General features: G+C 56.9%; 7 protein-coding genes across 7 annotated transcripts; 3 read left to right on the top strand and 4 right to left on the bottom strand.

The window, feature by feature from the left end:
• Nucleotides 1-3: 3 nt before the first annotated feature.
• D7B24_003427 (uncharacterized protein) lies at nt 4-1,635 on the bottom strand (the record flags this gene model as incomplete). The annotated part of the gene is made up of 3 exons (XM_028637618.1): nt 4-690; nt 749-1,197; nt 1,317-1,635. 3 exons carry the CDS (start codon nt 1,633-1,635, stop codon nt 4-6), a joined length of 1,455 nt encoding a protein of 484 aa, XP_028499174.1.
• A 3,978-nt stretch (nt 1,636-5,613) lies between these two features.
• On the bottom strand, nt 5,614-8,451 carry D7B24_003428 (uncharacterized protein; the record flags this gene model as incomplete). Its single annotated transcript, XM_028637619.1, has 3 exons — nt 5,614-6,473; nt 6,523-6,667; nt 6,718-8,451. 3 exons carry the CDS (start codon nt 8,449-8,451, stop codon nt 5,614-5,616), a joined length of 2,739 nt encoding a protein of 912 aa, XP_028499175.1.
• A 1,594-nt stretch (nt 8,452-10,045) lies between these two features.
• On the bottom strand, nt 10,046-11,328 carry D7B24_003429 (uncharacterized protein; the record flags this gene model as incomplete). Its single annotated transcript, XM_028637620.1, has 3 exons — nt 10,046-10,096; nt 10,348-10,991; nt 11,052-11,328. 3 exons carry the CDS (start codon nt 11,326-11,328, stop codon nt 10,046-10,048), a joined length of 972 nt encoding a protein of 323 aa, XP_028499176.1.
• A 297-nt stretch (nt 11,329-11,625) lies between these two features.
• D7B24_003430 (uncharacterized protein) lies at nt 11,626-12,597 on the bottom strand (the record flags this gene model as incomplete). The annotated part of the gene is made up of 1 exon (XM_028637621.1): nt 11,626-12,597. The coding sequence occupies one exon, from the start codon at nt 12,595-12,597 to the stop codon at nt 11,626-11,628; it is 972 nt and encodes a 323-aa protein (XP_028499177.1).
• A 399-nt stretch (nt 12,598-12,996) lies between these two features.
• Nucleotides 12,997-13,530, top strand: D7B24_003431 (uncharacterized protein; the record flags this gene model as incomplete). Its single annotated transcript, XM_028637622.1, has 1 exon — nt 12,997-13,530. One exon carries the CDS (start codon nt 12,997-12,999, stop codon nt 13,528-13,530), a length of 534 nt encoding a protein of 177 aa, XP_028499178.1.
• Nucleotides 13,531-15,069: 1,539 nt separating this feature from the next.
• On the top strand, nt 15,070-18,499 carry D7B24_003432 (uncharacterized protein; the record flags this gene model as incomplete). The annotated part of the gene is made up of 3 exons (XM_028637623.1): nt 15,070-15,464; nt 15,527-16,746; nt 16,803-18,499. The coding sequence occupies 3 exons, from the start codon at nt 15,070-15,072 to the stop codon at nt 18,497-18,499; spliced, it is 3,312 nt and encodes a 1,103-aa protein (XP_028499179.1).
• A 1,463-nt stretch (nt 18,500-19,962) lies between these two features.
• Nucleotides 19,963-21,788, top strand: D7B24_003433 (uncharacterized protein; the record flags this gene model as incomplete). The annotated part of the gene is made up of 2 exons (XM_028637624.1): nt 19,963-20,620; nt 20,677-21,788. The coding sequence occupies 2 exons, from the start codon at nt 19,963-19,965 to the stop codon at nt 21,786-21,788; spliced, it is 1,770 nt and encodes a 589-aa protein (XP_028499180.1).
• Nucleotides 21,789-21,882: the final 94 nt, after the last annotated feature.

Below are 21,882 nucleotides of genomic sequence, written 5' to 3' on the forward strand. Positions count from 1 at the left end.
GACTTAGCGACTGACAAGGTTGAGCGCTTTGTCCATGGCGTCGCTAGGGCTGACGTAGAAGGCCAGCGCGATGATAAAGTAGAGGCCCAGCAACATGGCACCCTCGAGGTAGTTCGACTTGCCGTCTTGGACGGTGTAGGTGACGACGAGAACGGAGAAGGCAAAGGCGACCGTCTCGAAGGTCTCAAAGTGGAGGGTCATGGGCTGGTCGAGAACAGCCCAGCCGAGGATGACGAGGAAGGGGGTGACGAGAAGAGCGATCTGAATGCTGGATCCGATGGCGACGCCCATAGCCAGATCCATCTTGTTGCGAATGGCCACCACAACAGCGGTAACGTGCTCAGCAGCGTTTCCGACGATGGGGATAAGAATAAGACCAATGAAGTTCTTGCTGATATGCGCCTCCTCCACAATATCGTCGATGCTGCCCACGAGGTAGTCGGCGCAGATGGCGACGAGAACGGTGGTCACGACAAGGACAAGACCGGCGGCAACGGGGCCCATGGCGGGCTCCTCCGTCTCCTCCTCGCTAAGCTGGACCTCGGAATCGAAAAGGTTGGGGTGGGTGCGAAGCTGGAACCACAAGTACATGACGTAGAGGACAAGGAGGGTGATGGCGGTGCCGCGCGAAAGCACGAGGATGCTGTGTTCCTTCTCGGGGCTGTCGGCCTGGTTCAGTACGGACCAGAGCTGGACAAGGGTTAGCGAGGAACGCAGGGAAGATGAGTGAAATCTGGCAAACACATACCGTAGCGGGGATGACGAGCGACGCCGACGACAGCGCCATGAGCGAGCAAGTCGTCTGGGCCGTGGCCGAGGCGAAGCTCTGCTCCATGCCGAGGCCGGTCGCAGGGTCGCGCATGTTGACGATGCCACCGAAGAAGAAGCACATGCCCATGACAAGCAGCAGGTTCGACAGGATGGAGCCGAGCATGGAGGACTGGACGACCTCAATCTGGCCGTCCTTGAGGGCGACAATGCTGACGATGAGCTCGACAGCGTTTCCAAAGGTGGCGTTGAGGAGACCGCCGAGGGACTCGCCCAGCTTCATGGAGATCTGCTCGGTAGCGTAAGAGAGAACGGCGGCCAAGGGGATGATGGCGAAGAAGTTGATGGTGAACACAGCAGTCGCACCCCAGCCCATCTTGCCGGCAACGATGCCCAATGGCACCATGAAGAGGAGGAAGTTGACATAGTCTGGCGCGAGAGGCGGTCATGTCAGTCAAGTGCTAGAGGGTTCGAGGCCGCGGTCGCAAGCCAAGGGAGAAACGTGGAGAGGAGACAGGCGCGCGAGAGTAGGAAAAAGACAAACGTACTGCTGAGGAGGGTCACCTTGGTGACGTGCCAGGTGTAGGCGGAGTACTTGACGAAGACATTGTCGCTGTCGCTGCCGGGCGTCCTCTCCGTATCGAAGAAGAATTGAACCGTCTTGTTCCTGGAGTGACCATTCGCGCGAGGCTCGTCGCCGTCGGCGTCCCTCAGATGGGGCTGGCCGGAGCCGTTGCCCAGCAGTGGTGAAGACTCGCTGGCGCCATCCTCACGACCGGCGTCGGATACAGGCTTGCTCGTGTTACTGTCCCATGTGCGGCGAACCTGCTCGCGGAAACTGACGTTGGCTGTGTTGTTGTCGGCCATCGTGGGCCATGCAATTAGCCGAGGTGTGCTATGGTATCAAGGGACTGGCGGCGATCTTGTTGTCGTCGGGTCGTTGGGTAAGGCTCGCAGGTGGGAAAAGGCAAGGCAGGAGGACGAGGCTGACTGGAGCTGGGCTTGGGTAGAGGGGGTCTAGGCGGAAAGAGTTGGATCTGGTCCAGGCTGGGAGCGAAGTGACAGGACAGGACGATGCAGACCAGAAAAAAATTGGGAAAGCGAGGAAGAGGGTAAGGTGAGGTGAGGTGGACTAGCAGAGAAAGCGTTTCTTTCTCGTGTGTGACACGGTCTGTGGCTAGTAGGCAGGACCGGGCAGATATGTGGGAGGGCAGGGAGAGAAGGAGGAGGAGGTGTGTGGATGCGCGAACTGGACGATGGAAGAAGGAGACGGACGAGAAGCAGGTACTACTTACAAACCATTGTGGCTGGTTGGGCACGCGATGTCTGGTAAAGGATACTTTTCAGATGGTGGGGTCGAACAGGGTCGAACAGGGTCGAACAGGGAGCGCTTCGCCTTGCGATGGCGGTCAATTTGCTTGTCGGAACGGGGCAGTCGCGCGTGTCTCGATCTCAAGCTGCGACAGTGGTAACCGTGACAGCAGCGGTAGTGGCAGAAGGGGCAGGTGAAGCGCTGGTCGCGGCGTCGGAGATGGAGACAGAGCAGCAGCTCATTAGACACAGCCCCCTCCCCCGGTCAAGGTTCGGGTGGTATCAGAAGGGGAATAGGGTGTTTTGCGGTGCACGGCTAGACTCTGGAGTGCAGCAGGCGAAAGTAGGGACCAGGGTGTGGGCAAAAGACCTGCAAGGTGGCTGAGAGACAAGAGTAGTAGGAGGTGAGGTAGTAGGTGATCGTGGTGTTGATTGTAATGCTCTGACTCGATAGAGATGAACGTGAGAAGTGTACCAGACTGGTCGGGCGAGAGCCAATGCGGGTAAAGATGCCCTGGTCAGGCAGTGGGCGGCCTCCGGGGGGGGGGTCTGTGGCAGCACAGGTACGCTATGATGAGGAACGTCCTTAGGTATGTGTGTGTGCGCGGTGAGCGATGGGGGAAGGAAGAGACTGAGAGAGGTGAAGCTTCGGCCAGGGTAGCTCCTGCCGGAAGATCAGAGGTCCAGTAGCAACCCAGAATCCCTGCAGATATCCCACGTCATGGAGAGATCAACCAGTCACGGGCTACTTTGACGGCAGGGAACCCTGTTCCAGATGTGCCCCGTCCAATGGGGCGGCGGTTCTAGAGTGGGGTCGAGCGTGGCTATGCTCAACCCGTCGACCTGTTTGCTCGTCGTCCACTGTACAACCCACTGATTGCATCGAAATTTCAACTGGTGTGCCTGTCACCACCCCCGCTCCGTCGCCGGATGCGTTCTGCTTTGTGTCCTCTGTTCTGTTTCACGATGCAATCGAAATCGTGAGGGGCGCCTCCGAGGTTTCAATACACCTGTTTGGCCTCCTCCCCATCGAATACTCCCACGAAAAGAGACAACGACCAACAAAACTCGGTACGACGCGACGTCGACACAGCTTCCCCTGGAAACATCCCCACCATGATGACATGCAAGATCAAACGAAACAGGGAGGCCCAGGTACCATAGCCAAGCTCCATCCTCAAATGTGGCTCCTTTGCGTCAAGACTCGGCGCCATGGAACCTCGAAGCTCCAGCAACGCACAGAAGCACTGCGAGCAACCAACGCCAGAGATCTTGGAACGTGGACCTGATCGACACCTGCTTGACGTGTGCGATTGAACTCTGCTCACTCTGCTCTGACGCTCACTTCCTGCCTTTTTTTTCCCTCTCCATCCTGGGACGTTTGACTTGCTTTTCATTACACGCCGTGCCAGTAGATGTACCACTGGCTTGGCATTCGGCCAATCGCCCTGCACCGCCTCCCTTCGTCCACCCAACCCCGTCGCCCGCTGTGCTGACCTCACGATGTTCCGACGCATCTGTGGCCGCCTCTGATCGAATCGCTGTTCGAGGATAACGTGAGGGGAAGACAGCACCACGATGACTAGCCGCAGGTGCTCACCATTGAGCCTAAGACTTCTATCCTGGACCACTTGCGCCTGACGCGTCGCTTCACCCCCGTTCGTGCGGACTGGACCCAGGCGGGCTGTGTGCTGGCAACGCAGGACGCCGCCTGCCTGCGCCAAACCGCTTCACCCGGACGGAGGTGAGTGAGATGATCCCTTTGCAATCTTGCAATCTTGCAATCTTGCAATCCAGGCAGTGCCGTTCCACGTGCACTTCGGTTAGGTGGCCAACCCGGATGGATGATCGAGTGCGGTCCTGTCACCCTCCGCCTCACTCTGCTGAATCGCGTGTCTTGGCTCAATCAGCAACACATGCCGAGCGCTGCTGACGGAGCGGCGGTTTGTCTTGCGTTATCCTGCGGCGCAGGCGGTAGGCACAGCCCGTGACGATGCTCAAGACCCTGGGCCTCTAGGTCTATTAAGACTCGGCGGACTGCTTGGCTCAAATAGTTTGACTGCTTCGCCGCTGGCCTCGGAGATGGTACACGAAGCAGTATGGCTGGGTTTTACAGATCCCGCCCACGTTCGGCGTCCTGATGTCGGCCCAAGATTCCGGTGGCAGAGACGGGTCGGAGGCATTCTGTCCATCTGCCTGCCATGACGCCTCTCTTAGGTAATGTGGGTCCGGTCAGCTTGCGTCTGAGCTTGCGTTTTGGGGGGGGGGGGCAGTGATCAGAGCGGCTCATCACCTGAGAGACGACCTATCGTGATATCGAATGATTCGGATGGCCGGCATTGGCAATACGTCTCAAATCACAAGGCGTTGCGGCCTCTGTCGATTCACCGGCAAGCACAACAGTCAGCCAAGCAGGCCGCCCAAAGAAGCAGACCATAGAAGTCGCCCAACTCGGTCACAGTCTCAACATCTTGTCGCGAAGACATCTTCCTTCCATGCCATCACCAAGTTGCAACGCCATCTATACGCAAACGATTCCCAGCAGACATGCCGGTCATCGTCCAATCCAGAAACGCCACAGGTGAGGTCAAACCAAGCTTCAGAGCCAAGCTTTCCAACCCCCTCCCCATCCTACGCCAAAGTTCGACATAGACACCCAGAAAAAAAAGAGCCACGCCTTTCCCGTCCCCATCGCCAGGCCGCGCGCGCCCCGCAAAATCCCCCTGCCGCACACAAAAACCCGGGGGATCGGGTTGATGACGCGTCACCCTCATCAGACCCCCCCCCCCCTTCCCTGGATTCATTCGCCCACGTTTATTTGTTTCGTCTCGTTGTGTCTATCTTTGCCTAGCCCGTGGTTTTCAATGAGGAATTCTGTCACACCGTTGGGTCTTGGGTCTCGCTTCGAGAGAGAGAAACCCTGTCTGATGGGTAGTCCCTGCATAGATAGACGTCTGGTCAAGCTTTCGAAGCTCCCACCACCTTCGAAGAGAGCGAGAGAGCTCCCTGGCCCGAAGATTCGGATTGGAGGAGACGGGACTTTGATCTGATCTGCGGAAAGGAGGGGGTGTATCCACGCACGTTGTCACTGTGCTATGTGTGCTATTGTGCTTGTTCCGACTCGATCGCTTGGCAAGGCTGGCCGTCGTCTTATGCAAGTAAGACTTGACGCGAAGTGCTCACCAGTGACGCAGCGCGGCTGCACTTCTGCCCTCCCAGGTCGGTATTTGCCGCTCGCCATTTGCTTCACCAAAGCTCATCCAAGGCACATAAAAAGTCACCATGAGGAACATATGTAAAGTGGTGACAGCATCGATTGCTGCCTTTCATGTATCCATTTTGCGAATCAAATCGTGGTATCTAGGTGCTGGTCGTCTAGGGTTGTCGTTTCTCCGTATTCCATGTCTCATTAGTGGGCGTTGTCGTTTCCGTTCCGTCCTCCTCTTCGAAAGGAAGAGCGCCATTCTCTCTATGCCTTGTCTCGCTCTCATCCAAACGTCGCACAGCATCAGACGCCGCCCATGACTATAATCGTTAGCACTTACGAATCATAGGGACAGGGTCGAGCTCGGGAAACTTACCGGCAGAGTAGGCGAGATACCATGTCAAGCTCGCACCGCCATCGATCCAGCTAGGATCAAAGTTGGTCGAGTTGAAAAAGTCCCACGCCGCCTTCGGGTTGAGTGTGGCCAGGTTGCCAAAGATGATGCCCTTCCACCCGCCCTGGATATCCTGCGCCCGGCCGTTGCTAAAGTACACGTCCCATTCTTCCTGGACAAACTGACGCGTTCGGACGAGCGGCGATGAGGGGAGGAGAGGGATCATGTGGATGCCTTGTATGAACTCAATGTTGGCGCCAAAGTAGGTCGTGTGATCGATCTTGTTCTCGAACAGAATGCCCGCGACCTTGTTTCCAATAAACTGGGCCGGCTGGACCTTGTTGTCCTTCGTATAGAGGTAGTAGTGCTGCAGCGAACGCGCCTGGACGGAGAGCATGAGGTTTCCTCTGGCAGCCATTTTGGCGTCGCCCGACACTGTACCCCACATCTTGATGGCGTATGCCTGCATCATGTCCTCAGAGCTTGACTCTTGGTCTTTACCGTCATAGGACTCAAAAAGACCCTGAGCCCAGGAATGACCGTGGAACCAGTCGAAAGACCTTGATTGCGGGAAGTACATGTCGTGGACACTCGGGTTCGCAAAGTCGCGAACCAACACGTTGACGTACGCCTTGTTTTCGGGGATCCAGCTGGGGTCCAGATGACCGATGACGGCGGCGGCCAAGACGTGGTATGCGTAATGGAAGTGGTGGTCGTTATAGTACGTGTTGCCGAAATCTGCGCCACTGTTTCCGGTGACGTAGGAAGCAGACGAGACCAGACCACCCCATGATCCTAGACATGTCAGTTTTGCAGCATGATCATGGGATTTGGCAGTACTCACGCTCATATACCAGGGGAAACTTTTGCTTGTTGGCGGCAAAGCGTGCGAATGCCTGCTTGAGTTTCCCTAGCGCCGGTTCTGCAAGTTTCCTGTCGTCGAGGAGGTCGTTGATAACCGTGAGCATGATGGCGAACTTTGCGAGTGCCTATGATCGCATGAGCTCTGGTTCAATAATAATCCGAATCTTGAACTCACCTTTCCACTAAAATACATCGAATCCAGGTCAGACTGAGCGGCCATATTCTGAGAAGCCTCCTGGACTGCGATCCCGCGAATCAAAGCCCTCGCTTCGTCCGACATTTTCGTCATGGTGCCCCTCTCGGGGTCCCAGGGAGCAAAAGTCATGTCCAAGGGCATATTTTGCTCGACCATGGTCCACTCATCCGCCATGACGGCAGTGGCAATGCCCTTGGTTGTGGTCTGCAACTTCACCTCACGAACTGCCGCTCGCGTGTTGTCGTCAAAGGACTCAACGTGGTGGGGCAGAGCATACATGACAAGCTTGCCTTGTTGATGACCGTCCTTGGCGAACTTGAAGGTGTATGAACCCGCTTTGTTACGGGTTGACCCTGACAACACGACGGTTGTAGGGAAAACACCAGCCGCTTCATCGTACAGAGCCTCGGCATTGCCAGGGTCCTTAGCCACCTGAATTATACCGTAGAAGGGGCTTTTGGCCTCCGCATAGCCGTTGTTGATGACCTGTAGCTCCAACGGGTCTCCCTTTGTCGCGTAGGCATAGATTCTCCAGGTTCTGCCGTCTTCCAGGTGAAAGTTGAATTTGGCAACACCAGGTTTGGGGTCAGTAGTCACCTTCGTGACGTTTCGGAAGAAAACGCCACTCTGGATGACGGGTATCGCGCCCGCAAACTGAGCGGTGACAAAGGCCATGCCCTGGACCAGCGGGAAAGATACAGCCGGCACGGCTGTCGCATTGGGCCGCAAGTGGACCCGGGCCGAGAAAGCAGTGATGCTGTCTGTTGCGATTACTGTGTCTTTACCAAGATCTTTGGAGCTAACAATCAGAGACTGGATACCGATCGGGTTGATGAAATATGAAGCTTCTCCTCCTGATCCAGGTCTAGCTTTGCCAAACACTCGCTGGCTCGCTTCAATGTGGGAGATGGCCATACCCCAGCTACCTGCTGCCCCCTTGCCCGCCGCCCACGCGACAGAGTAGGGGTGAGTAAAAGCTGGAGCGCTCTGACTCCCAACCAGGAAGTTTCCAAAGAACTTATTCGTCTGCACTGGAGTTGTGGAGTTGACGCCCTTCTTTTCAACCGGGTGGTCATTGCGAATCTGGAATTGAGAAGGGGGCGCCGCCGTGGCGATGGGGTCCGCGAATATGTCTCCTGAAGGCATAGTGACTGTAGAGATGGGTTTATCCACAATGGCCGATGTCGCCGTAGAGTTGGAGACGGTTCGAATGAGCGATGTTGGTGTTGTAATGGGTGCCTGGATAATGGGAATAGATGTGACTTTGCCTTTCAGGTCAAGCCCCGAGTCAACAACACCTGTGGTTTCAGGCCTCTTGCCAGACAGCGTAGCCGGGATCTGAGCGACTCCTGTCTGAACAACACGAGTCGTCACTGGAACCGTCTCGTTGGGAGCGAATATCGGGACCGACGAAGCGGAATATGTCCCGTCCGCGTGTGTACTAGTTGTAGTGCGCGGGGCAAGGAGGGTCAGTGTGTAGAGAACTGTCTCTGTTGCGCAAGTTGCGAGTAAGCTGTCGTCGATTGGAGCTACCCGAGGCTCGAAGAGTTGGAGAGCTGTTCCCGGGGAGAAGTCTTGGCGGGCGTTCTGCCGATGCTGGTGGTGATGATGTAAATCGCCAATGGCGTTGCCCCGAAGAGATACCTGCAGAACAGTCAGCTTCACCAGCCAACTCACGAGGTTCAAGCCCATTCGGGCGGGGGCGGGGGCCATGGTCAAGAAGTATCAGTCAGTCTTTCGGGAGCAGATGTGGTTCGTGTTGGGGTGCAGGTATTCAAGATTTGATTGGGATAGCGAGCCAAATGTCGAGGCGAGCAGCTGGTAGAGGTTTTCCGAGTGATAGATGGGATGGCGGTAGTTCGCCATTGATATAACCGCAACATGTCGACCCGGCATACAGCACCAGCTGCTTTGCTTCTCCGGGAAGATGACTCCGTGCAGTCCGAGGCGAATTCTGCGATCTCTCGGCTCCAGTGGGTTACCGCGCAACGTGGGCAGGTGGAATGTGTGTCTCATTCACAATAGACTGGGCTTACTCTTGGAGGAATGCCAGACCAGGCGTGGCGGATACTGGTGCGTAGTCTGCCGTAAGGAGGCGTGCGATATCGAGCGGTATATGCAAGGATACTAAGGAATGAGGAGCATATGATTCGAGGTTTGGCGAAGCTAGCTGCTGGTTCGTCTGGTCGGCAAGTTGCTGAGCAATTCCCGGAGCGAGAAAAAACGACGCCACAAGCAATTGACGGGGACAAGAGACGACACCAAAGTAGCTAGTTTTGGCGTTTCGGGGAAGTGCAGCCTGAGACAAGAAGTAAAGGGTCCTTTTGGTCTCAGAGGCATGTGGCAAGGGCCGCGTGCTACTCTTGATTTTGGCGATTTGAGACTTGGAAGACGAACTCAACGGCCTGGGAAGGTACGGATGACACACACACGACAGGGTCAAGCCGGCCGGTAGCCCCTCACCACTGACGCGTTGCCCTTGGCGTGGGTCCATTCTACTCACTTGTCAACATGCTGCCACATCCATAATACTGAAATGAAGACAAAATACTACTTCGAACCCCTGTGCTCAATTAAATTGACTGGACCATTGTCGTCTGATTGAGATGCATGGCAGGTTGTGAGGTGAGGTCCGAGGAATATGCCAAGCGTGAATTGCGACGGTGGAGGGGCAGGCCGCCAAAGCCACGAGCCAGGCTTCTTGGCTGGTTGATGAAGCATTCCAGTTGTCGTTACCAAGGCTGTTGTTGCACGGCCAGGTGCATCATGTGGATGTTCAGTCGCATGACCGGACATCACAAAGCACGAGATAGTTGCTGTTCACCAAAACGAAGCCAACTGATATTCAGTCTCATGCGGAGCGCCAGCGCCATCCGCGATACATATAGGCCTATGTTGGTAAAATCGAAATCCCATGCCGAAACGCCCATGCCCCATTGATTCTCATAAATAGACGGTCTGTACCAATTGTACGTCTCAGAACCGTCTGTGCTAGCCTCATGAGCCCAACTTCTTTTTTCGTTGCCCGAGTACGTTCGGCTCGACAGAGAGGTGTCGTGGGCGTCCCTCACCCACGTCGTCTGGCCTGTAATGGGTAGCTCTACGTGACCTCTCCAAACCTTCTGCCTGTCCCATCTTCGGGTGCTCTCCAGTTGACTTGGTGGATTGATCAGCGTGTGTTGGAGTATTCCTTCTTCCACAGCCCTCTTCCATAAATGCCACCGAGCGCTGTCTGGCAGGCGGTCTTGACCCCTCAAGCCCTTGCATCTGATTCCTCGCTGGCTGCTCAGACCTCGCTGGATTCTCTTCAGCGAGCCACAACGTCGGCTGTGAGCGCTCCAGGCCCTCGGCTCTCGGCCTGACTTGAAGGTCAACATTGGGTCCGGAGGTCCTTGTCGACATCGCCGAGCCAGAACCTTCGTTCATATGCCGCTTGTTGTCGTGACGAACACCGACATTCTTGTGGTGACGTTTTGATTGTGAGCTTTCGAGGCCTTGAGACAACGCTGTGACAAATGTGGCAGGTCTTGACTTCCCGGACCTCGTAGATATTTCGCCAGTCGCGCCATCGTCGCCGCGGCTTTCATCAGCAGATGCTCCAGCACTCACCACCTTCCTCCCTGATTTTTTTTCGAGGCCGGTGACAGCCCGGTCTTGAGCCTCGGGCACCTCATCGTCAGCGATGTACGTGCTTGTCAGCCTTGCACCACTGGCCCTCTCCAGCCCTGTAACCGGCTCACCGTTCTCCGCCTCACGTCGCTGTCTGTCCTTTTCCTCGCGCTTCTCTTTCCTCTCTCGCCCCTCGGCCTCCCGCCGACACCGTCGCATCTGCTTCTCACCCACCACCCAGGGCACCCCCAGCACATCGCGCTTGAAATTATCCCTCTTCTCCCAGAGCGCAACCTCTTGGGCCGTGGACCTTACCATCTTGACCTTTTGTATCTTGACCGTCTTCTCATCGCGAAAAAGCGCCACGCTCCCCTTGATGTCTACCACGGCGCCGACATCAACATCATCGCAACCCGGCTGCAGAAATTCGAGTCGTCGAGGCGCATACGCTAGCGGATCCTTGTCCCCAAAGGTCGGAAGTACGGCAGGGATGACTTTGACGGCAACATTACACTCGATGCAGGCGCCGCTGCTGTCGTCAATGGTGAAGATGCGACGGTTGTAGACATCATCGATGGCGACTACCACGCCGACGAGGCGTACCCATTTCACGGGAAGATTGCGGTGGAAGAACAGACCTTGCCCTGCGTGAGCCTTGTTAGTGTTTGCCGCCCGGGAAGATGAAGGTGGATGGAGACGCCTACCTTCATACTCGCGGTGCGTGTCGAGGGCGTGAATGGTCGCCGCGGTGAGCAGGCACCATTGATCGAACGTGGGGGAGAGGTGGAAGCAGTATTGAGGGTACAGGTCAGTGGATGCGCTGGTCATGGCATGGTCGGCAAACTGCGCTTTGAGGATGATGGAGAGATGTCGCAGGCGCTGAAGGTAGGACACCTTGTCGTGTCTCGTTTGACGCGGTCCAAATTGAGACGCGTCGATAGCAGATGCATGCGAGCACTTTAAACCAATGTGGAGTCGCATGGTGCGCCCTGGTGACGCAGTTGCAGGTTGGGATAGGTAGCACAGAGGGACCCGTTGACCCAGCGACAACCGGCCCAGCTCACCAAATTTCACCCTGAAGCCGCAGTCAGTCTGGGCGAGTGGCAAATCATCAATGCAATCACTTGAGCAAAGCTCTGTAACGAATTCATTCAGAATATGATCTGTCTTGGTATAGCCTAGGCCCAACGCCACATAATCCATGAGCTACACATCGTGAAAAGCCAACCCAAAGTACCATCATCCCATGCGCCGATTGACTTCCCTACCAGCTCACGCTCATCTCTTGGAGCTCCTTGTTGGCCGACTTGACTCAGAGGCCTTGGCTTTCTTGAGCCTCGCAGCCGCCGCCTGAAAAGCCTCCTCCGAGGGCTCCTCCTCAACAACCCTCTTCTTGCCTGTCTTCGTCTTGCTCGGCGCTGCGTATTTGGCCTCGAGGTCTTGGAGAAAGTTGGCCCGCTTCGCCTGGTTCTGCTGGATCAACGCAGCCAGATCCATCTCATCGTCCTTCTTGTTCTTCTTGCCCTTCTTCTTGTTGCCAAACAGCTTGTCGTGTACGCCCAGCTCCTTTGCGTATTCCTCGGCCTCCTGTCCCTCTGCTTTCGCGGCCTTGACCCGTGCCGTTTTGGACTTGGCGCTCTCCTTCGTGTAGGCCGTGAAGGGTGGTACATCTCCCGCCTTGATAGCCGCATCGATTATGGAGCGGAAACGCTCATCGTCCTCGAGCACGTCGCTCAGCATGACTGATTCGTAAATTTGGTCCATCTTGCCCTTGTGCTCCTCGTACGCCACGAGCACGTCATCCTTCTCCTCGTCGGAGCCCTTGTACTTGGCGGCAAACTTCTCGATGGCATCTGCCGAGATGGAATCGCGGTACTGCTCACGGTAGAAGTCGGACCAGTTGAAGCCATCGGCGTCTACGATGGATTCAGAGGTCGAGCCGGTCGTGTCGTAGCGCTTGCGGCGCGCAGGGTCGGATAGGATGGCATAGGCGAAGGCGATGGACTGGAACTTTTCGTTGGCCTCAGACTTTTTGTCTTCGGGGACCTTGTCTGTTTGGCTCAAGTTAACGCGTGCACACAGCTTGAGGCTGGGCATGGAGCTTTGCTGCCTACCTGGGTGGTTCTTCAACGCTGCTTTGCGGTAGGCCGACTTCACCTGGTCGGCAGTAGCCTCCCGCTCGAGACCCAGCGTCTCGTAAGGGTCGATGACTGGCGGCTCGCCATCAATCAGATCGTCGGAGGAAGACATTGTCGATCTGTTGAGTGTTTGATGAATGTGTGGTCGTTCTTGGTGCGTTGAGCGGGCAGAGCATCAGCCATGAACGCGTTTCGACGCGTCCGCATAAAGTGGCAGGCTAGGTGAGCTCCAAGTGGGGGTCAAGTCGGCAATCGGCGCTTGCAGTGCCGGTGGCAGCTGGAGTAATAGCCCCGCAAGAGGATCTCCATCACTCTACCCCTCCCTGACCAGTCTGCCTTTTCACATCTGCATCTCAGGCAGAGTGGCAAGGCGAATCAGGTGTATGACTGACTACCCACTGACAGAGACGAAGCTCGTCAAGAAGGACACCGGCTTTTTCTTGGTACTCAGGACAAGGTCGATCGACAATCGCTGATTCTCAATCGCGCCTGCAACTTCACAGTTGTAACCATGGCTTCAATGACAGGCACCGAGCCAGCGCCGCCCATCAATCCTGGTGATCACAAGGCGTATCTCCAGTACGCTCTGTCTCTAGCGGCCCGATCGCCTCCGAAATCGACAAACTACAGTGTAGGCGCGGTTCTCGTCGACCCCAATACCAACGCCATCGTCTCCACCGGCTACACGCTGGAACTCGAAGGCAACACACATGCCGAGCAGTGCTGCTTCATGAAGTTTGCGGCCGCCCACCGTGTGACGGAAGAGGAGCTCGCCACGGCCGTCCAGTCACCACCCTTGATCCTATACACGACGATGGAACCTTGCTCGGAGCGGCTCAGTGGCAACCTGCCCTGCGTGAAACGCATCCTCCGCCTGAAGCACCTCATCACGGCCGTCTACGTCGGCGTGCAGGAGCCAGAGAAATTCGTCAGTGACAACACTGGCCGAGGCGCTCTCCAAGCTGCAGGCATTGAGTTTGTTCACATTGGAGGGCTCGAGAAGGACATTCTAGCCGTCGCCACGGCAGGACATTTGATCGAGTAGGGAGCAGACCACCCCACCACCACTGTCCAAGTTTGGCTTCTACCTACACAACATTGCAGGGGACAGCGTCCTGCGTGCTACCCCGAGACATCCGTCACGACTCCCTCATGGTTTCTTCTTGATTTGGTGGCTGGCCAATCCGGGCACCCCACCATTCCAGTTGGGTAGCTGCATCGATCCAGTGGCGAAAGCTACCCTTGCAATTGTCGGTTGGACCAGCGTCACGGCAATGATTGAGAGCTGCAAATAGCGTTGTGACAGCTCATCCATCCACGCATGCTCCAGGTAGCTAGCGGAGCGGTGTGCCTTTCTTGGATGGAGCTCACCCACAAGCTGTCTTGCCGACACAACATTGGATCTCCAGCAAGAAAGAACAAAACAACTGCCAGCTTATCATCAATTCTAAAGAACCTGATTTCCTTCCATCACGGCGATGCGTCGCTTCAAGGGCAAATCCAGTTCTGTATCAATGGATTTGTCCGCACCCAGCAATTTGCACGACTTCTCAAGTTGCGGCACATCCCTCGGACCATCATCCTGGAGTCATGACGGTAGCCAATGCAGACGGATTGTCACTGTAGCGTGCTATCACGTCGGGACGTATGGGGAGACTTGTGCCGCCGTGCCTCTCGCCCCCAGACGGCTACGATCCCGACTGGTCGATGACGCTACACCACCCACATGGTAAGCCGCATGCTTGACATTCATTGTCTGGCGTGAATTGACACCTGGGGATGTCAAAGGAGGCCAACCAACCCCAGACATGACCTCCTCGTCTTGATGTTCTCTGGCCAGCCATTCATGTTGAGGCTCGGCAGAAGGCGGGCGGGGGACAAAGTGGAAATACCCACTAGTGGGCCTCCCGCCTAGATGATCCACTAGGGGTGTAGTGCGTGCCCAGGTGCCTCAGCTCAGCTACCTCGTCTTCCAGTTTGGATTCTCACACACCTGTCGATCGGAGCAGGGCATCATCGAACATTTGGCTCAGGACCCGTGATCAGTCTCGTCTTTTCAAAAACAAAAAAAGAGTCTCCGGAGTGTTTCTCTGTCTCACCTCACAACCCACTTCCTGCTATCGCATGCTAACAAGTGCACCAACGACGACCCCTTGGAAGCTTGCATCCATTGGACCCATGGCAAACCGAGGCTTGCTCTTCTTGACGCAAACCCCGTCCGCGAGCTTCATGCTTCCATAAACGCGCTTCTACAGGTAGCCTGATCAAAGGGAGTTCCCTTCGAACCAAGAGTATCTTTGCGTTTGGTAGCCCTTTGCGCAAGGATTTTGTTGGCCTAGGCAGGAGGATTGGGCAGTCCGGCAAACGGAACGCCTTCAACACGACAGTCAAAAACTCTCACCACGCCTCGGATATCTAATTCTTCGAGCGACACCCGCCCATTACTCAATAAACTCACATCACACTATCACTAAAGCTTGGAAGCCTCTATATTCGCCTCCCATTCGTCCTGACCTGCTAATTCTACGTCGCTGAACTTGGACTCGAACATCTTCACCAAACCTGTCGCTCACCGTTTTGCATCATGGCTGATCATTCACGGGGCGGTCGCGGCGGAGGCCGCGGGGGAGACCGAGGCGGAGACCGAGGCCGTGGTGGAGATCGTGGGCACGGAGTGGATCGTGGACGCGGAGGGGATCGTGGGCGCGGGGGAGATCGAGGTCGCGGCAGCGCCTTTGGGGGCGGCCGCGGTGGGTATGGTGGTGACCGTGGAGGCCGGGGCAGTTACCGTGGAGATCGTGGAGGAGGCAGCACGTATGGCGACCGCGGTGGCGGTGGTGGAGGTGGCTACCGAGGCGATCGTGGTGGAGGTGGCTACCGAGGCGATCGTGGTGGTGGCGGCTTCCGAGGACGTGGAGGCCGCGGCGGATTCGCCCCTCGCGCCGAGCCGTTCGAAGGCGAGCCTCATCGTGTCTTTGGGTTTGTCTCTCTTCTCATGTCCCATTTCACATGCGTAGTAACCAATACTGACACTACTTCAGGCAAGACCAGGCCATCCCAGAACCTAGCGCCACAGTTACGGCTTTGGAAAACAAGCTCGTGGCCGCTTATCAGTCTCAGGGCCTGAGCATAAAGATGAGCAAGCTCAAAATGTCCGGTGAGGCTGATTTGCTGTTCCCCCTCCGTCCTGCATACGGAACCAAGGGAAACAAGGTGGTGCTCTGGGCGAACTACTTCGAGATGGGCGTCAAGCCAAAGGTTGTGTACGCTTACAACCTTGAGGTACACAAAGTTCGCCCCAACAAGGGCGCTCAGCGGCAGGTCGATCCGAAGACCAGGATCAAAAACAAGGCACTGAAGTCAGATGTCTCGGGACGAAAGCTAGCCATCATCATCCAGCTCGCTATGGACAAGCTGCGCGAGGAGGATCCGAAAGCGATCCTCGCCACCGAGTTCAAGAGCAAGCTCATTTCGCTTCACAAGCTCAAGTACAACGATGATTGCCTTGAGGTAACCTTCAAGGGTGAGAATAGCAATAGGACCGAAAACTTCTTTGTCCGGATCGTTGATCCCATCGAAGCCTCGTTCGACGCCACTTTGCAGTATCTCAAGACCATGACGGACAAGGGCGATCCCAATGGCTTCCCCAAGTTTGCCGTCCCCGTCGATGCCCTCGGCGTCATCCTTGGCTACACCCCGCGCAAGAACCCCGAAGTCTCGCCCGTCGGAAGCGCTCGGTTCTTCCCTATCGGCCCAACGTGCGTCGAGAAGCAGCTCGGCGTGAACAATCGGATCTCTGCCATCCGTGGATACTTTCAGAGTGTCCGTCTTGGCACAGGACGTGCCCTCCTCAACGTCAATGTCACCAGCGGCATCTTCAGGACTGCCGTTTCGGTTGCCGACCTCTGCCGTTGGGCCAATATCGCGCAGTACGGCGGAACGAACCCGCCCGACCCAGGCACTACCGCCAAGACCAAGGCCCTGTCCAACTTTCTCAGCAAAGCACGCGTCAGGTGCGTCTTCAGGGACGGCAATGGCCGTGACTATGAGGCGAAGAAAACAATATCGGGCCTTGCTGGAATCAGCAGCTCGCAGATTAACAGGGACGTTCTTAAAAGCGAGACTGTCAAGTTCAAACAGAACTTCCAGTGGGGCGGACCCAAAGACGTATGGTTCAAGATGGAACTTCGCGAAGGCGAGACGACTGTGATGGGCAACAGGCGTCCAGGTCTCTACACCGTTCATGAATACTCAAAGTGGAGTATGTGGACTGTCTCCTTAACCTGTCTCAAAGCTTCACGCTAACTTTGAATGTAGAGTACGGCATTGACTTTGACGCGAAGCTTCCACTCGTCAACCTAGGACGACCCGACAAGCCGATGTATGTGCCCGCCGAGCGTTGTACCATCATTGAGGGTCAGTCGGTGCGGTCCAAGCTCAGCGGCGAGGAGACAACGTTGATGCTCGACTTTGCCTGCCGGTCTCCGTTTGCCAACGCCCTCTCGATCAGCACGGAAAGTCGCAGCGCGCTGGGCCTGGATGAGAACCCGACGCTCCAGCAATTTGGCCTGACCATCGACCGGCGCCTCCTGACGGTCTGGGGCCGTGAGCTCCAGTCACCCTCGGTCCTTTACCTCAAAAACAAGGAGGTGAGGACGTTTGGCGGCGGATGGAACATGCGGGATGTGCAAGTTGCCGAGGCAGGCCCCAAGATCATGAACTGGGCCTGGGTGCAGGTAACGGAGAGCGAGCGCTACACCGATGCTGCCGAAGCGGTGGGCAATTTTGCCGCCTTCCTAGCGAACACGGGTATCCCCATCGACACCGCCCCTCGTCGAGGTCTTCGGGTACGCACTTCGTCGTTCCGATACCAGGACGACGTGGAGGCGGCGTTCAAGGAACTTGAGCAAAGGGCTGCCAAAGGGCCGCCTAACCTCTTCGTGCTCGTCATCCTGCCGCGCCAGGACACAACTCTCTACAGTGTCATCAAGACGCTGGGCGACTGCCAATTTGGATTCCACACCATTTGCGCCGTGGAGAAGACATTCACCAAGGAGAATCCCATGACGTTCGCCAACATCGGTCTCAAGTGGAACCTGAAGAACGGCGGCATCAACCACAGGGTCAAGGATCCCATCGGCATCGTGGCCCAGGGCAAGACAATGGTCGTCGGCTACGATGTCACACACCCCACCAACATGGGTCTGCGGCCAGGCGACAAGGACCTGCCGCCGAGCATCGTCGGCCTCGTGGCTAGCGTTGACAAGGATCTGGGACAGTGGCCGGCCGTGGCGTGGGAGCAGGAGGCGGGCCAGGAGATGCTGGACAGCAAACTCCTGGAGAGCTTCAAGTCGCGGCTGGAGCTCTGGCGCAAGAAGAACCGGCAGTCGCTCCCCGAGTTCATCATCGTCTACCGCGATGGCGTCTCAGAGGGTCAGTTCAGCCAGGTGCTTGAGCACGAGCTGCCACAGATGCGCGAAGCGTGCCGCGTCATGTATCCGAATGGCCGCACGCCTAAGCTCTCCATCATTGTGTCGGTCAAGCGGCACCAAACACGGTTCTACCCGACTCGCGAAGACCACATGGATGGCAAGTCGCGCAACATTAAGAACGGCACGGTGGTGGACCGGGGCGTGACGCAGGCGCGGTACTGGGACTTCTTCCTGACGGCGCACACGGCGCTGAAGGGCACGGCGCGGCCGGCGCGGTACACGGTGCTGCTGGACGAGATATTCACAACCAACTACGGCATGACGGAGCAGGCGGCCAATCAGCTGGAAAAGTTCACGCACGATCTGTGTTACCTCTTTGGGCGGGCCACCAAGGCCGTCAGCATCTGCCCGCCGGCGTACTACGCGGACATTGTGTGCGAACGGGCGCGGGTGCACAGGCCCGAGTATTTTGACGTCTCGGACACCATGTCGTCGTCGGTGCGCAGCGGCGGAGGCATGTCGGCAGATGACGGGGCCAAGGTGGTGCATGCACGGCTCCAGGACACGATGTACTACATTTAGGCAGACGGCCTTCGTTGACGTCATGCACTGCAGACTGGAAATGGCGTGCTTCAGGGAAGATGGATGATTGTATGTATCAGTGTGGCCTATGAGAATAGCGAAGGGCATTCGAGTTGCGTCGCATCGATCGGCCTTCGAGTTCATCCGAGTGACGATGTTTTTTTCTCCTGGTGGGTTCGTCGGTGGGTTTAGCCCGAGAACCACACCAGAGATCAGCGCTCGGTATCCGGGGAAGGCCGAGTCCTGATGGGGCCAGCCCTATGCGTGGGGCAGCATCCAACGGATGACGGGACGGGTGTTGGGGACACCATCGTCACAGCGTCGTACGTGAATGGGGCAGCAAATCTGTGCAGGTGATGTGCACGACGCTGAACATGACTGTTCGTCAGCAAGGTGAACGAGGACACTGGGGCTGCTAGGCAAAGTAAGATGACTAGTGACCTTAGGTACGGTACCTAGTTATGGTACCTAGGTACCTTAGCTACTTTACCTTAGGTACCAAGGTCGGTAGCTCCGAAATGGCTCTCACGATCGCGCAGGCCAGTGAACGGCGTCTTCGTCCGATTGGGCCCCTGCTACTCCGATCCAGCACTGTTGCCTGATGGCTGCTGCTCTCCATCTACTGACAGGCTTGTCCGGCCAACGAGAGAAGAGGGGGACCAGCAATTCTCCTCTCTTGATGTCGTCGGATGATGTTCTAGGCAGGTACTGGTAAGACTTGTGGCGTACCGTACCTCTCTGCCTGCCGCTGACCGTTGGCCTATGGCTAGGACGCCCTGTAGTGCTGCAAGCCCAGGCAACAGCGTGGACGGAGATGAAAGAGGGAAGGGACTTTGGGGTCTGGTCGCTTCCCCTTGCTGTCACGCCGCCGCCGGCCCCATGTCTCTCCAAATTGCGAGGGAGGGGCCGAAAGTTCAGCTCGGCCTTGGGCGCCAGTGGAAAGTGCACCCGGCGGACCCTGCCTTGCCTGCTTCCCATGCACGGTTTGGATTTCCTTCCTGGTTCCGTACCAGTCGCCAGGTCCAGTCCCTTGCTCTTGCTCCTGCTCGGTAGACGGCCCAACAAAAACGTGCGAAATCGAACTCGGACTTCGGTCTTTCGTTTCGTCCAGGAAAGACCGTTGCGCGACGCACTCACTAGTCGCCATTGCTTCTGCTGCATTTTGTTTTCTTTGTTTCGTCGCGTCATCATTCTCTTCCCCCCCTTGTATGAATTTGCTTCTCGTCAATAACTTCACTGCAATTTGCGCACTACTAAAACCCTCCTGCTGTCCCACTTCCGTTCTCCTGACAGCCTCCACCCGGACCGGACGACGCCAGCAGTCATAGTCCAGCCCATACTAGCAACCGCGAAGGACAGAACACACCCAGACCATATTGGCCGCCTCCCACCTCGCCTTATGAACCCCTTGGAATCCAGACTCATCCTGCTCCCTGGCGTGTCTCTCTATCTAGCTTTGCAATATGGCTTCGCCGCCGGAAACCACACCCGTCGAGGTCAAGCCGACCCAAGTACACGCCCAACCTCAACCACAGCCGCAGCTGGAGAAGAGCGACGACACCACCTCGACAGAGGTGCCCACCCACGACCCCATTGATGAGAAGGCATCAGTCGATAGAGATAGAGCCTTTGATGAAAAGACACTTGACGACGGCGCAGCGGAGAAGCCCGTCGAGAAAAGTCAAGATGAGCCAGCCGCGGATGCAAACGCCAACGGCTCCGTCGAAGATGAATCCATCTACCCCAAAGGCCTCAAGCTCACGCTCATTCTCACTTCACTGTGCCTCGCGGTTTTCCTCGTCGCCCTCGACCAGACAATCATCGCCCCGGCCCTGGGCGCCATCACGGCGCAGTACAACTCGGTCGGCGACATCGGCTGGTACGGCTCTGCCTACCTCTTGACCACGACAGCGCTGCAGCCCCTCTATGGTGCCATTTATAAGCATTTCAACGTCAAGATCGCCTTTCTCATCGCCATCTTCATTTTCGAGGTCGGCAGCGTCGTCACCGCTGCCGCGCCCACCTCGACCGCTTTCATCATCGGTCGTGCGGTTGCTGGCATCGGCACAGCTGGTCTGTTCTCCGGATCCATCGTCATCCTGTCCTACACCATGCCGTTGCGTCTTCGGCCCTGGCATTCGGCCTCATCGGCGGCATGTGGGGCATCGCCTCGGTAGCCGGCCCTCTTCTCGGCGGTGCCCTGACTGACCATGCCACCTGGCGCTGGTGCTTCTACATCAACCTGCCCATCGGAGGCGTCGCCATGGCCGTCATCGTCTTCTTCCTGCATCTGCCCAAGAATTCGCACAATCTGCAGGGCCTCACCGTCAAGGAACGTGTCAAGCGACTCGACATAATCGGTGCCCTCCTCTTCTTGCCGGCCATCGTCTCCCTCCTGCTCGCCCTGCAGTGGGGCGGCAACAAGTACAAATGGAATGCTCCCACGACCATTGGCCTGTTCGTCTGCTTCGCCGGCCTGCTCGTTCTCTTTGGCGTCGTTCAGCTGCGCAAGGGTCCCAACGGCACCCTGCCCCCTTGGCTTTTCCGAAATCGCAATGTCGTCTGCGCCATGCTCTTCGCTTTTTGTTTTGGCGGTGCCTTCTTCCCGCTCATCTACTATCTCAGTCTGTACTTCCAAGCCGTGCAGGGCGTGTCGGCCGTCCAGGCCGGCATCAAGATTCTCCCACTGCTCCTCTCTGTCGTCCTGTCTTCCATCGTCAGCGGCGCGCTCATCTCCTGGCTCGGCTACTACAGCGCCGTCACGCTCCCCTGCCTCGCCCTCTTCGTCGCTGGCGCCGGCGCGCTGACGACTCTCGACGTCGGCACTGGTCTGCCGAAGTGGTTCGGCTTCCAGGTTCTCGCCGGCCTCGGCGTCGGCCCAGGCTTCCAACTCGGCGTCCTTGTCGTGCAGACGGTGCTCAAGCTCGAAGATGTGCCAGTAGCCACGGCCTGCGTGCAGTTCTTCCAGGCCCTCGGCGGCGCAGTCATGATCGCCGTCGCGCAGTCACTGTTCCAGACGGGGCTCATGGACGGCGTCCGCAAGAACGTGCCGGGCATCGAGCCGCGCATCTTCATCAACTCTGGAGCTGATCAGGTGCGGGAGCTTCTCGAGAGATTGGGAAGGGAGGATGCGCTGGGCGACGTTCTCGATGCGTACATGGTCGGACTCCGGGATACGTTCTACGTCACTCTCGCGTGTGCGGCTGTTGCTTTTGTGGCGTGCGCTGGTTTGGAGTGGAAGAGCGTCAAGAAGGATGGAAATGGGGCAGCCGCTGTGGCCGCCGTCTAGATTGTCAAGAGGATGATGATTTTTCACGTTCATTGGATGATTTTGTACAACAGGACATATGATAGATACCCTGCTCATTCTGGAGAGATTTGCT

Source organism: Verticillium nonalfalfae (genome assembly GCF_003724135.2).
Source record: "Verticillium nonalfalfae strain VnAa140/NRRL 66861 chromosome Unknown scaffold_2, whole genome shotgun sequence".
Lineage (NCBI taxonomy): Eukaryota > Fungi > Ascomycota > Sordariomycetes > Glomerellales > Plectosphaerellaceae > Verticillium > Verticillium nonalfalfae.